The 15,676-nt window shown below is 43.3% G+C and overlaps 1 protein-coding gene across 4 annotated transcripts in view; it reads left to right on the top strand.

Moving 5' to 3' along the window:
* iqsec3a (IQ motif and Sec7 domain ArfGEF 3a) overlaps nucleotides 1–15,676 on the top strand; it is a 191,129-nt gene that overhangs the window by 37,277 nt on the left and 138,176 nt on the right. For 3 of the 4 annotated variants that reach the window (XM_072674190.1, XM_072674191.1, XM_072674192.1), the window contains exon 2: nucleotides 9,137–9,214. In XM_072674190.1, the coding sequence (XP_072530291.1) occupies nucleotides 9,137–9,214 (78 nt within the window). Of the gene's footprint in view, nucleotides 1–9,136; nucleotides 9,215–15,676 lie in introns of those variants that run through there. The other variant, XM_072674193.1, reaches the window with a different exon arrangement.

Here is a 15,676-nt window from a genome sequence, read left to right on the forward strand (position 1 = left end):
GTCCTGAGGGGTGTTCCCGGTATGCAGTGGTCAGTATGTACTGAACGTGCTCCACGAACAATGGAGGTCCCACCCTGTAAACTTACAGGACTTAAAGGATCTGCTGCTAATGTCTTGGTACCAGGTACCACAGGATGCCTTCAACAGTGAGATCTGTTATGGCAGCACAAGGGGGACCTAGTCAATATTAGGCAGATGGTATTAATCTTATGGCTGATCAGTGTAGATAGATCTCATCAAACTGGATATTCCATATTCCAACAGTGAGGGAAAGTAGCAGTAGCATTAGCAGTGGTCAGCAAATCTCACGGCTCGGTGCATGGAGCATACATGGTACGTGCTATTAGGGTAAATATGGTCATTTCACAAACTCATGTGCCACCTGGAATCCTCAAGCTGTAAGCAGTTGGATGGCATTGAATGGCATTGTGGGAACTGTAGTGGTTTAAGGGGTATCGCTATGGTAATATAAGGCTTGTATGTCAAACATAATCATTGCATAAATTAAACCTGTTAATTAATACATAGTATGTTTGTTAGCTAAAGCATATATGTAGGATGTAGAACTTAAGAAGTCCTTGAATGAACACACTTATAGCATGGAGTTTAGACACCCAATCAGCAGACAGGATTTTGCAACAAATATGCTGAAAGCAGTACTGAATCCGTTTAGTAGTTTTGAAGTCATTACACTCTAAACAATCCCTGTAACAGTTACACTAATAAATACATTTGCAAGAAAATTCTTCCATTCAGAAAGCGGATACGCAAGTCAACCAGGCGGTTGACTTGCCCATTTAGGGTAATTCTATTTTTATTACAGCAATTTCCAGGCAAAAAAGACTGGCAGTGCTGTTACAATGCTTGTTAAATGGTTAACAGAAGAAAGTTAGTTTGCTTGTTCCATTAAAATTGAGTTCATTGAACTTCAGTTCAGTATTTAAGTTTGAAACCCAGCTGTACTGAAATCCTATTCAAAAACCCACCTGAAACGCTCAGAAAAGCAAGTTTGGACATATTCTATCTAACTCTGAGGAAAACACTCATACCCAGGCATGAATGTGTCTTTTGTTGTACGTTCTAAGTGCTCTTTCAGGCAGTATGTGGGATGTTGAATATGTGACATCGTAATTTGGACTGTCAGGCTTACCTACTGTTGTGCTGTACAATTAACACAAAGACGAGAACACTAGCTAAATATTTCATGACTCACTGCTGTCCTGACAGTTCTGCTTCTGCAGAAAAATTCCCCCGGGATTTCTGTCCAAATGCCGCCCTCCAGTGCAGATGTACAGATGTATACAAACTTTTTCCCATGAGACTCCTGTCATAGTTTCTTAAGAACCTGAGCCCCACACCCCAACCAAACCAACCTGTCAATACAGAAACTAATGCAGCATGTCTGTCTGAAAAACAGGTTCCTTTGAAAATGAAGAAGATCAAGGTGGTTACCTAGCTAGTGTCATCTTACTGTAAAATCCTTCTCTTCCAAGGCGCCGTTCTGCACAGTTTGAATACCTACATATGCTCTAATACAGGAGTAGTGAAATTCTGTCATGGAAGGCTGGAGTTCAGAAGCATTTGGTAGTTTTACAGTGTGAGAAGTTCATTGCCAGGTTTAGTTGCCGTCTTTGGAGAAGGACAGTCACCACAAGGTGCTGGACACCGGCACGCAGGGATACCTGGAATAAAAATTTGTTGCATTATCTTTGCTTCTTGCTTAATGATTCAATGGTGCCAGCTCAACAGACCTGGGTATCGAACCCACAACCTTGTGATGCATATCCCAGAGCTTTAACTACTGAGAAATTGCTGAGCAACTGCATTGTTACCCTATAATGTCCTTCAGTTTCTGAGAAATCGACACAGAACCCCGGACCTCATACACGTCACAATGATACAGATACGCTAGAAGCACCTAACCAACCACAGGGGGCACCACTGCAACCAATTAGCAACACCCTAACAACCATTAAGCAACATAATTGCCTGAAATACAATAACAACCACTGTGCCACTCTGTAGCACCAATCTAGTGTTCCTTTTGCAACACCATAGCTACCCTCTGGCATACCAAAGCAACCAGCTAACAGTAACTTAACAACACCATAGCAATGATCTGGGATACCATAGTAATCACTCTGAAACATCGCAGCAACCACCTGGGATGGCATAGCAACCACTGAGCAACCACTTAACAGGACTATTACAACCACCTAGCAATACTGTAGCAACACCACATCAACCAACTACGATACTATAGCAACCATTTAGCAGCACCATGGCCACTACCTGGGATACAATAGCAACCACATACTTACAGCCTGGCTGCAGTGGGGACCACTTAATCTGAGCAAAAATGGTTATTATTGTTGTTATGAGTTATGCAATAATAGAATTATATATGGTATATTGTACTATACTATTATACTATTATACAAGGTGTTGCAGTAAAATGCACAGCACTATACCTCCACACCGCCGCTTGCTAAGTTACACGTAAATCAGAATGCTAATGTGGGTTGGGTGTGTTCTCGGGGTCAGTGACCTTTATGGCAGTCTAATCAGTTGTGTGAGCGGAGATTTTCACCGGTTCATTGATCAGTGACTGCATCACACTCCTCTGTTTATTTTACACCCCAGAAAGGGAAAAAAACACAGTCATTATCCGAGTCAACACAGATTTCCGTCCTGCTCTAGTAATGTGGTCCCTTTTGAGGTTGCGTGCACGGCCTATTAAAGCTGTCTCGGGTCACGGCCATTACGGAAAACACAATTAGAAAAGCCATTAACAATAATGATTAATTAGCTGTTGTCTTTCCTGCAGTGTTATTTTATACAGCCACTGGAGGATCTGCCCTAGTGTGTGAGGATGTGCCTGCTCCCCTTCCTCTTGTACTGAAAACGTCTGTCTGTCTGTCTGTCTGTCTCTGCTCTCTGACAGGCTCTCAGTGTTGTCCAGGTTGCGGCAGGTTGTGTTTGTGTCGTGTCGTCGTCGCCCTCCTTTGCTCCTCTTCGTACAGATATCACACACTCCCGAACATGTCAGGGTCCTAACTGCTGGCAGAGAGGAACGAATAGGTTGCAGCCTTCATATGCCATGATGACAACACAGCAACCATTAAGCAACACCTGCAGAACCACCTGAGACACTATACCAACCACCTGGGATACCATAACAACTGCCTATCAATACAGTAACATTCATCTAGCAAGCCATTAACATTACAATAGCAACCCCCTAGAATACCACAAAGACCACCTAGCAACACCATAGCCACCATCTGGGATACCATAGCAAGCGCTTAACAACACTACTATAACCATTAGCAACACCATTAGCCACGTAGGATAGCTTAGCAAACACTTAGCGACACCATAGCAACCACCTAGCCACACCATAGTACCTTAGCAACCACATTGCCACAGCCTTGCGACTGCCTATAAGTGGGAAACACTTCAGCTGCACAGTAAATTTGGCACTTTCCTAGTTGTTATTGTTATTTAATAATATCTTAGGCAGTTTTGATTTAGATATTATAATATGTATAGATAGAAGAAGCAATTTTAGATGTTTGTGGGAACAAGGTATTGATTAAATGATAAGTAATATGCTGTATGTGGTTGATGTAATAATAATAATAATAATGTATTATTAAATAATTTTGAAATACATTAAATGTTAAATATATATATATATATATATATATATATATATATATATATATATATATATTTGGACATCAGTCAAATTGCATTCTTTGCTTATGACAATGGTTTTGCACTCTGCTACAACTGACTGGTGTGCTTGCTTATTTATATGTGCAGCAAACTCTGTCACATGGCATCTGTAAGACCGGAGTTCATTGCAAACCAGGGGTGGTCTTAATGTTCTGATATGACTGTAACAGTGGGTGAAGGGTGGTGACATCTCAGAAACCGCATTTATAAACTTCATAGGATGTGCTAGAGCCGTCGTCAGAACAGTGGTGCCCCATGGGCCGCTAATGCCAGAGAGGGACGATGACTCCAATGAGTGGTTCAGAGCAATCAACACATCTGTGGAGCAGCTTACCTCTATCACCGTAATACAGTCCATGCCACAACGTCTGGCTAGTGTCGTCTGAGTCCAGTGGATATTTGAATGGATCGGGTATCGGCTATTTTAATCCCAATCCAGTTCTGAGTGCTTGTTTAAACCACAGTGTTCAGAGGGCTATTCTGGTGTCCTCAACGTGCCATTAGTGTACATGACTGCTTAGCCGGCAGCAGTGTGGACGTTCTCAGAAGGTAAATAATGAGTTGAGAGTGGAGCAGTGTGGAGTTATTTTCTACAGTGAAATATGAAAACAGATCACAATATTTGACCCTTTATAAAACTCTCACTGAAACCGGCGGGAGAACCACTCGCCTTTCTCTGTTTTTAAATTAGCTCTGAGGAGAACATTCAGAACCGCTAATGCTAATACACACACACACACACACACACACACACACACACACATGCTATAGAAACATAAACCACACACAGCACATTCACCCATTATAAAGTGATTAGACTGCAGTGTTGTAAAGGAGCTGGGAGCTGATTGGTCAGGGAGGAGAGTCAGACTGGATTATAAGATATTAAACACTATAAAACCTTGTTTTAAGAAAAGTCTCGACTAAACTAAATTAGTCAGTCCAGAATTAATCAGCAGATCATCTGATCTAAACTATAGGGCTGGATTATTTACAAAAATACAAAGATCAGATCAGCATTAAGAGACTCGGATCGGATCGAGGGGCAGAATAACCTGATCGGGACGTCCCTAGTATCAGCTGTTGTTCCATATAGAACCATGACAACTCAAACAGCCAATCAGATGCTGAAGCACAGGTTTTCCTAAGCCGTTCAATATCTAGTCCGTACCCCCAAAAGAAATTCAAAACTCTTAATTCCTCAAGGTTTTTCTACATACTGTATGTCACGTAATATAAATATTAAATTATGATTTAAGTTTATCGTGCTGATATTTGCTTTTCTACTTTTTTAATTAATCACCCTCCATCTGTTGCTGTTAATCCCGCCTACGAGGTAAGCTGAAATATTTGCATTCACTCTGCTTTCTCCTGAACTGTTCAAATAAAAGATCAAAACTGAAAAGTCTTAAAGCCCCTGGGAACCTAGACCTGAGTAATAAAGCTAATCTGGCTCCTCAGGGCCCCCAGTGTAAACGTACGAAGTATGCCTTATGTATATCTGCCCAAAGCCTAATAAACTCTGCTGTATTTCAGCAGTATTGCTCTCCTCTCCATGTGGAATGGGCACACCTAAAAGTGGGTCAGGTTTACGTCAGCATACCCCCGGCCAATCACAGGGCTAGCATGGCTCCGCCCTCTCTTCAGTCATCCAGCCCGCCGCCTCTCTGTTTCACCACAGAATTTTTGCGGCTGGGTGCTGGGATGGGCACGAGGTCCCAACGCAGCACCGTAGCCAGTGCCAGCGTGTAGCAGTCCCTCCGGTAAATGCCGGGGTAGGGCGGACAGGGATGGGAGGGATCATGGGGCACATGGGGCAGCCGCTCAACCCCTCGCAGCTCGAGCTTGTGTATGTATATATGGGCTGGAAACTCGGTTCCAGATATCAGAACCTCAGTAAACCCTAAAGATATGTGCGTTGCCATGGTAACGTAGTCAAATTTAGTTCGCCAGTGAGTTAGACCACGCCCAGACCGCTCTGAGAGAGGTGTGAGGAGTGCATTGTGGGGATTTTTGAGGGCTGTTTTCTCAGATTTAAGCTTTGAGGTTTCTAGTTAAACTTTGCTGAACGCTTCACTGAACACCAAGTTTTAGAATGTCCGTATATCAGAATGTCGCTGCTGACCAATAAAACCATGTATCTCCATTTTTAGTTTCTCCGTGGTCTGAACCCTGTAGCTGCTTCTGCAACCTGCATAAATGGACCAGTAGAAATGCTCTAAATGACCTGGAATAAACTCTTATTTTACATTGACTTCCATTCAAAGCTAAGAACAGTTTTGCCCTTTCCTGTAAAATCCAACATTTTGGAGATACATGGTTTTCACTGGACAGCGACGATGTGTCCCCAGGGGCTTTGTGCCCCTTTTGACCTGCTATACTGTATAGACCCCATTTGCTAACAGTGTACTGTGTACAGATGTTCATGCGCAGTATGATCATGCATTAAAACAGAAACCTGGTGTAAGCCATCCCTTTCTGGAACGAGCAAGCTACTCTAAAAACCACTCCAACCCACCGGCACAAAGCGGACGCTGTTACCAAGCACGTTTCCTGCCATGTTCCCTGTAACAGCACTGAACCACAGTAATGACTGTTAAACAGCTAAAGTATTTCACTATCAAATGCGCCGGTTTCCCCAGCAGTGATATCGTATTGCAGTGTTAAAATGGCATATTGCAAATTCCTTTAGAACAGTATTTTCTGAATGAGCTCCAGGAGTGCAAACTGTAGCATTCTCCCTGCAATTACTCACCATTTTATCCTCGTAAAGGGTTTAAAGGGTTTGCTAATGAGCTGCTGAGATGATTCAGGTGTGTTAGAGCAGGGAAGCACTAAAATCTACGGTGGGAATTCAGGAGCAGGAGTTGGGAAACACTAACACTAATCCCCCACCCCTGCATGTACAATATATGGACAAAAGTATTGGGACACCTCTTAATCATTGAATTCAGGTGTGTCATTCAGTCCTATTTAAGCCTCTAGTCATGCAGTCGGCCTTTCTTACACACATTAGTGAAAGAATGGGAGGTTCTGAAGAGCTCACTGAACTCCAGCGTGGTTCTGTATGTATCAACAAGTCAGCTGGTGAAATTTCCTCCCTCCTAGATCTTCCTCCATCAGCTGTGTGTGGCGTTATTATTGAACAGTGGAAGAGTTTAGAGGAACAGCTCACAGAGAGCAGCTCAGCCACCGAGTGTCTGTCAGACCACGTAAAGTTACAGAGCGGGGTCAGGGCCGAGTGCTGAGCTCAGAGCAGAGTGCAGAAAAGCTCCAGACCTGCTGCTGTTAGAGCTGCAGAACAAAGGGGGACCAACCCCATATTAATGCCCATGGGTGTAGAATAGGATGTCATGAAAGCTTCTGTTGGTGTAATGTGTAGGTGTCCCAGTAGTTTTACCCGTACAGTATATTTATATTTATAATTTATATTTACAGTCAGATCCACAAGTATTTGGACAGTGACACAATCTTTGTAATAAAACAATCAAGATGTGATTGAAGTGCAGACTTTCAGCTTTAGGAGGAGTTTAACAAAAATACAGTATTAACCATTCTAACACAGTCCTTCCATTTTCACAGGCTTACAAGTAATCAAACTAACATCATTTTTAATATTTTAATGCAGATCTTTTGCATTAAATGACTGAATCTGAGGTACAGAATCCATGAACGTTACCAAATTTTGAGTTTCCTTCTTTAACCCCTTAAACAGCTGGTGGTCTACAAGTGTTATTACAATTACGTCTATTACCAGAGAATAGCCCCACAGGTTTGTACAGAAGCCCCTGTAGTTACTGAGTAATACACCTTAGTGTATGATAAGCCTTTGAGTGTTAAGGGGTTACGATGCTTTGCTAGGCCCTTATTGCTGCTTGTTTGTGGGTCTTTCTGCTTCAGTTTTGTCTTCAATAAGTCAAAAGCTGCTGAATTATGTTGAGGTCAGGTGACTGACACAGCCATTTAAGAAGAGTCCATATTTTTGCCCTCGGAAGCTCTTGGGATGTTCATACTGTGGGTCATTTTGGGTCATTTTTTGCAGCATTTGACTGAACCTGATCAGACAATGTAGCTCTATACTCTTCAGAATTTATTCTGCTGCTTTTATCAATAGCTGCCAGCGAGTATGCATCTCAACTCTATAACAGTGCCTCCACCATGTTTAACAGATCGGCAGTCCTTCCGTTTCTACTCCATACTCCATACTTAATAAGATAAGAGATAAGATAAGATAGTCCTTTATTAGTCCCGCAGTGGGGAAATTCCCAGTGTAACAGCAGAAAGGGATAGCAAGACACTCAGTTACAAAAATTTAGATAAATAATTTACACTATATACACAATATAAATAAGAATTAAAAAAGCAATAACAATACTATTTACAGCAAAAGACTCTTAATTGCACATGGGGGGGGGGGGGGGGGTATTGCACATAGTATTCCCTGAACATGAACATGTGCGTGTAGTTAAGTGTGTGTGTATGTGGTCCGCTGGGAGCAGTGCTGATTGTGCAGTCTGACGGCAGCAGGAAGGAAGGACCTGCGATACCGCTCCTTCACACACTTGGGGTGAAGCAGCCTGTCGCTAAAGGAGCTGCCCAGTGCTGCCAGAGTCTCATGCATGGGGTGGGAGCTGTTCTCCAGCATGGATGCCAGCTTGGCTGTCATCCTCCTGTCTCCCACCACCTGCACTGGGTCTAAGAAGCACCCCAGGACAGAGCCGGACGGCCCTCTTTATGAGTTTGTCCAGTCTCTTCTTATCTGCCGTCGAGATGCTACTGCCCCAGCAGACCACTCCATAAAAGATGGCAGATGCCACCACTCTGTCCAGAGAATCTTTTTTTTTTTAGACGTTTTTAAGCAGACTAGTCTGGCCTTTTTTCTTCTTTCTTATGCTGAAAATTGTGTTGCTGCACAGTGGAAGCATGCACCTTCCTCTTGACTCTTGATGCTACACTTTCATGAAAAGCAGATCAGCATACGAGCAGCTAGCTAGCAAAGGTTTCTGGGTCTTCCAGATGTCATCCTTACTTCCACGGCTCCCCTGAACTGAATTTATAACATTTCGGACTGCAGAAATCACCTTCTCCAGCCTTGTGAGCTTCAGTTAGGTTCAGTTTGAGATCTGTGGTGAGTTACTCAGAGAAGTACAAGGTTTGAAGAGTCAGAGCTTTATCATTTATAAAGCTTGGGGATTTGATTCAGCTGACAGTTCCATATTACAGTTGGCGACCTGCCTCAGGCCTGATTTGGCAATCAAAATCTGAGATGGTATGAGAGCCTTGTAGCACTTAGGGTGTCCAAACTTTTGCACAGGCCGTGTAGATGGATTTTTGGATGTCGTGAAAGACAATTCAGTGTTTTCAAATATTCTGTTCTCTCGATGTTCTCCGACAGGAACCAGACGGTGCTGCACCAGTTCTGCTGCCCCGCTCCGGACGCTCCAGAGGCCGAGTCGCAGGCCTGCGTGCCCAGGTAAGAGCTGCTGCCTGCCTCCTCACCGAGCCTGTCGTTACCAGCGGCACTCGCAGGCCTTCCTCTGGTTTACGGTGGTGCTAGGCAACACAACTGCCCCAGTTCTGTCTGTCTTGAAGTGGTTGTTAGTCTTTTCACGCCCGTTCCTCGCACGCTTCGCCGCTCTCCGTCCGCCGTGACCTTCACGAAAGTCAAGTACAGTCCCCAAGCTCTTCACGAAAATAGGAAAAACGCAGAGTAATTAAATCATTCATGGATGTTCTGCAGCCCAAAAGTTACCCTGACTGCCATTTCCTATTCAGCCAGCGCTGTGCTGTTTACAGCTGTGTCCGAAGCCCTGATCAGTCAGCAGGGAATTCTCTCTTGGAAAACTCACCTGGAATCAAACTCAGGTCAGTGCTGAAAGAGACAAAATTCATAAACAAGCTATATTCATAAACAGCTTCATGAAAAAGGCTGAATGCAGGACGATCAGAATAGAGCTCATTTACATGCACCACTCTTAAAGGCACAGTAATGCAAAATAGGCAAGTTTAATTAAAAGGAATAAACAGAGACCGGAAAACTGATCGTGAAAATTTTTATCATTAATAACAACTTTTTGGATAAAAGTACATCACTCCGATCAATACTGTTGGATCATGTCTTTTTAATAATCCAATCAAGATGCAGTGGCTCTTGGCTTTCTGAAACATTCCTTCTCAATTGTATGTAGGCACTGTCCAACCTTCCCAAGATTCAAACTTTTTTACCTTTTCCCGTTTGACATGACACTAAATATGAAAAATAAAACAAATTTACAAAATAAATATTACATTGTAATGAATATTACAAAAAAGTAAATATATACTTATAATACAACACAATAAACATTGTCCATTTTTTCTCTGTTTTTTCCTACTTACCCCTCCGCCACATACACCTGCACTTCCTTCTCCGTCCACTAGGGGAGCACCAGAATCAGCATCAGCATCACCAGCATCAGAATTTGAACATTCTGCAGTCGTGATGCAGAGCCTTCCCTGCAATTTACGCTTCAGAAAAAGAAGAAACAGCGTTTTTTAGTACAAATCAAATTTCGGTTTAACTTTCACGATTGTAGGCCTGTGTTACCTCTGGATCTGGACATCTAGACCTGAACACAGTCCCACCACAAATCTGCTCACTTTAAAAAGTGCTAAGGAATTGAAGACTGTATTTATCGTGGCGTAGCTGAGTCCACACAAAAGACACTTCAGGAGAATATCATGTTTTCGAGACTAGTAGTCAGGCTTCTGAGACAGTCTTAGCCACAACCGTTGCTTCAGTAACACCGGAGAGAATAAGGGGTTAAACTAACGTTAGCTTAAACATTACATTAACATTAGCCGACCTGCTTTATCATCTCTTCAGCTCGCTAACTGCACACCGCTCCGACTGCAGCGTAGCACTGTCCAGTAAAACTTGGGGATGATTAAAAAAATAATAATTACAGTGTCCTGTGAGAGAACTAAAGATGAAGCTAACCAACAAAGCTACGTAGCTCCTGTGAGCCGTTGCGGTGCTGTAAACAGGCCAATCAAAGCAGAGCTCATCTAATTATTCATCATTAAGCCCTCCATAAAAGGAATAGCAGTGTGTTTCATTTGAGGTAAAATAACAGGGTAGTAAATAGGCTTGTAAAACCTTATATATGTACTATTTATACACCAAACAACAATTTAAATACTTAATAAATGCTTTCTGTGGCACCTTTAAATGCGTCTATATGAGCAACATCCAGATACAGACACACTTTACTGCCAGATGTAAATAGCTCTGTTTAATATTATTTAATTAATAATAATATAATATAAATTATAAACCCAACAGTTAATGCATCATGGGCCTTCTTGGTTTTCCAGAGAGGGATTAGGGCTTAGTCCTAAACTAAGGTTGCCTTTCAGTAAAAAATCTCCATTCAGAATGCTGTGTGGGTCAGAACTAGGCCTTATCCCTGATCCATTGTCCACCCAGACAATGTCCAATAAATACAACATGGGACAAAGACCGCAAATAAACATTGTCTATAATAATTCAAAAAAGCTTCACAAATGACCAGCACACAGACACCCAAATTGTTTTTGGATCCGAGCCTTTTTTGAAAAACCCATTAGTTCTTGGGTTTTCATATCTCCCACAGCTGCAGAGCTTTCGCAAATTGCACCGACTGGAGGAAAAAGGCATCAATAGTAATTAAGCAAAGCGCTGGCGATGTTTGTTGTGCATGCCGGGTGTTTACAGAAGCTGCGGTTTGTCGAAGAACCGAATAAAAAACGAAGAGAAAAATAAGAGCCGGCAGAAACGAGCAAAAGGTGAAGCGGTATTGATGGCCGCCGCACCCCCCGAGGCGCTGGTCACAATAAGTAGCAGTTAGAACACAGCGGTGGCCTGAGAAGCCGCCTCTAAATCACGCTGGACGTGCTGCAGAGGCCTGCCGTTATTGAATTAGTCCCAGAGAGGAGTTGGGGAAGAGAGATGTAATCGCACTGCTCCGGGATCTTTGTCTAGGTCTCATGTACCACAGTGCGAGACATGAAGAGTGCTTTCTCAAAGAGGAGGGTGGCGGGGTAGCGGGAGGGCCTGGAGAAGGACACTTGAACACTTAAAGGGCCTGTATGAAGGCTGCCTGATCACTGATCCACTGATCAGCCATAACATTAGTACCACTGCCAGCTATATAAATCTATATATTCTAATATTCTAAATGTTAAGAAGATTTTTCCTTCTCCTGTAAAGCTTCTATTCTGGAGAGAAAAGATGTGCATAACAAATTTCCAGTCAACCACAATAATTACCTGTATGACCAATCATATTTGAAAACATTTTAGCTTAAACTAACATTCACCTGCTTTATCATCTCTTCAGCTCGCTAACTGCACATCGTTCCGACTGCAGCGCAGCACTGTCCAGTAAAACTCGGGGATAATTAAAAAAATAAAAATTACAGTGTCCTGTGAGAGAACTAAAGACGAAGCAAACCAGCAAAGCTACGTAGCTCCTGTGAGCCGTTGCGGTGCCATAAACAGGCCAATCAGAGCAGAGCTCATCAAATTAAGGTTGCAATCACCACCACTGTAAAGAAATCATTGGAGAGGGTCTCGATTTCCTCTACAGAATGAACCTGGAACGAGTTAAGCAGGAAGTTTGGGAAATTGTCGAAATTCCAGCAAAGAAAGGATTGGTAGAACCTCAGCATCTCAGGGAGGAGGGTGGCGGGGTAGCGGGAGAGTGCATAAGACGAAACTGACCGAGAGACGAAGCAAAGATGCCCTGGTCAGTGAGAAGCCTTGAGAAGAACACTTGAACACTTAAAGAGCCTGTATGAAGACCGCCTGATCAAACTTTATTAATAAATATAGATTATCATTGATAATGTTGCAGGTAAGAAACAGAGCGTGATAGAAACCGCGTGCGCTATGCCATAGCAAATCCACTGATCAGCCATAACATTAGTAATATATATATATATATATATATATACATACAGTATATGTCCTTCCTATATATTCTAAAATTCTGAATGTTAAGAATTAAGTTAAGAAGGTTAAGAAGGTTTACTGGTGGGTTTTGGGTGGTGAATAAAATAGCTGTATTTGTGTTGTAGTCATGGCAACACCTGATTGCATTCACCACCACTGTAAAGAAATCATCGGAGAGGGTCTCGATTTCCTCCACAGAATGAACCTGGAACGAGTTACGCAAAAAGTTTGAGAAATTGTCAGAATTCCAGCAAAGGAATGATTGGTAGAACCTTTAGCATCCATCTAGGAAAGGAATCAACGACCATGTCCAGATTACTGTCCTTCCTGATTGATCTTCAGTGACTGTTCTGGCGGCGGAAGTGTTAAATATGACATGAAAGGGATTTGCTGACACAGAAAAGCAGACCACTTCAAACAGAACGCTCCCGGCAGTCTGTGGGTTGCTGCTTGTAGTATGTTTGTTTTTGTTAGTTTATTTATTTATTATTTTTGGTTAATTAGAAAAAAAATCCAGCTGTTTTTTTCCCCCGTTGTCTCTTTTATTTTCCGACCTCGATGTTTGTCAGTGATTTGTTCTTCATCCGTTTCTCGAGCTTCCACACACACTCACAGAGCATCCATACAGCCCTCATTCTCATCCGTCTCATATCTGGCCTTGATTTCAGCTTCATCCAGCTGGGCTTTCAATGCTGCATTTATGAATATATATATATATATATATATATATATATATATATATATATATATATATATATATACAGTATATATAATATAAATATTATTATTACTATTACTATCATCACCACGGTAGGTACATCACCCCATCCCTGCTCCTTAATTCTCACACATGCAGCATTGGACATGCACCCCTCAGTGGTCTACCTCGCTGTACATGTCCGACATTTCTGTGTTGGTGCATAAGCAGCTCTTGGGGGCTTGGGGGTGGGGTGGGGTGGGCGGGTTATGGTAATCACCCTGCTACGTCCTGCATGCTGGCGGCTCTGTAGAGAGTAGTGGCTCCTTGTGTGTGTTGCTGTGTACCGCTCGCGACGTCCCGAACCCAGCCACTTTACACAACACACCCCCAGCTAACTGCAAATGCCTTCTGGCAAGTGTCGGTTATGTTCATTCCAGCAGAAAGGGGGGAAATGAGCGCATTGTGGGAATCCCAGCACAGCTCTGAGACATTTTAGCCACTTGTGGTGGGTGGGCAGCAGGGCAACAAGGCAGCAGGGGTGCAAGGGAGCAGGGTTCCGGCCTACCTTATTAACGGACGTCCTCGGAGCGCTAGCTAGGCTAAAAAAAAAAAGGCGCAAGGTGTAGTGGGCACTTTGGGTCTTTGTATGACGGAATGGCTTCCAGTTATCTGCCTAAACAAGGCCTTATTAGCATATAAAAGAGCCCCTCTATCACGTCTCCACACTCTGCAATCTCTGCTCGGGGAATAATGATGCCCCTCAGTATTAGACCTGACCAGCGACCCAAGCAGCGCTGCGGCTGATGGGCTGCTTGCCCTGTCGTGGAACGATCGCTTCACCTCTAATGGTGGGAGGGGATATTAGCCCAGAGTTGAGCTTGCACTTCCTCTAATAGCGCCGCTGCTAACGGGGTTTTCCAGCCTGAAACTACTACTAGCTTCTGTAGGTGTGTTGTGTTTTGTGGCGCTCTGTAGCGCAGCAGTACGTCCCTCAGTTTGACGATATTTCACTATTCTTATCATGTTCTTTCACTACAATACCCAGAATGCATTACACAAATATGTCAAACAACCTCGGACAACACAGGAATCCAAGCAATGCTCAGCCAATTCCTACTGCTAGTCTAGTGAGCCACTGAGGTACGTTAGTTGGACAAAAGTATTGATACACCTGCTCATTTGTTGTTTCTTTTCTGAGATCAAGAGTATTAAAACAAACTAATTGTGTGAGGCTGTGAGGATTTGATTGCATTCAGCGACAAGAACGTTAGTGAGGTCAGGATGTTGGATAATAAACCAACTCATCCCAAAAGTACAGGATAGAGCACCCACCATCATCTGCTCCACAGCTTAATGCTGGGGGGGGGGGGTCTGTATATTTCCCTCTAGCCCACTATAGGTACCAATATGTTCATGTGTATCTGCCCCAGAGAGTCCTATTCTATTGGCAATACTTTCCAATTTCCACTAGATGGACTAGACAAGCTGTGTGTGTGCATTTGCACATCTGTGTCAGCAATGGGTGCAACTTTTGTGAAACTCTTTGTAAAACCCTTGATTTCGGAAGAAGCAATGAACGGGCAGGTGTCCCAATACTTTAGTCCATATCGTGTATTGCTGGTTGGACACTGACTGGGTGTTTCACAGTGCAAATTCTTGCATAAGGAATTCTGCGAGCCTGCAGCACATGTATTGTGTGTGTTTTCCGGGCTGTGGGGATTCTGGCCGATCCCTTGGCACGGGAAGGGGGGGACTCTGGGCAGCGCTGCTGAGGGAGACATGGTTACTGCAATATGGGTCCAAGTCTGAGATGGGGAGTCAGAGAGAGAGAAAAAAGCACACTCCTACTGAAACACGCCAGGACATGCAGCAGCTGCGGCCTTCTTTAAAAAGCACATGGGCTCCTGCGGATATCACACACACACACACACACACACACAGGCGCAACAGAGGAACAGGACGGAGGGCTTGTTATTCGTGAAGCAGCGCTGGCTGTTTTCCCTCTCAGATAAACAAGTCACTTCTGATATCGTTTCGTAGCTTTAAGAGGCGGCCCTCTCGCCCCCAAAGGCCAGAAATACAGCGAGCGCAGGGAGGGGGTGGACACAACTGTTGCTCGGCTGGTTTTCTAACCGGCTGAATTGTTTTGACTCTTATTTTCAAATATTTCTTTATTTTTCAGTTTCAGTGAGTCATGTTCAAAAGGCCCCTTCACAAACAAACCCCTTATTTACCCCCTGAACCATGGTTCAGTAACTATAA

The sequence above is a fragment of the Salminus brasiliensis genome, chromosome 2 (assembly GCF_030463535.1).
Source record: "Salminus brasiliensis chromosome 2, fSalBra1.hap2, whole genome shotgun sequence".
Lineage (NCBI taxonomy): Eukaryota > Metazoa > Chordata > Actinopteri > Characiformes > Bryconidae > Salminus > Salminus brasiliensis.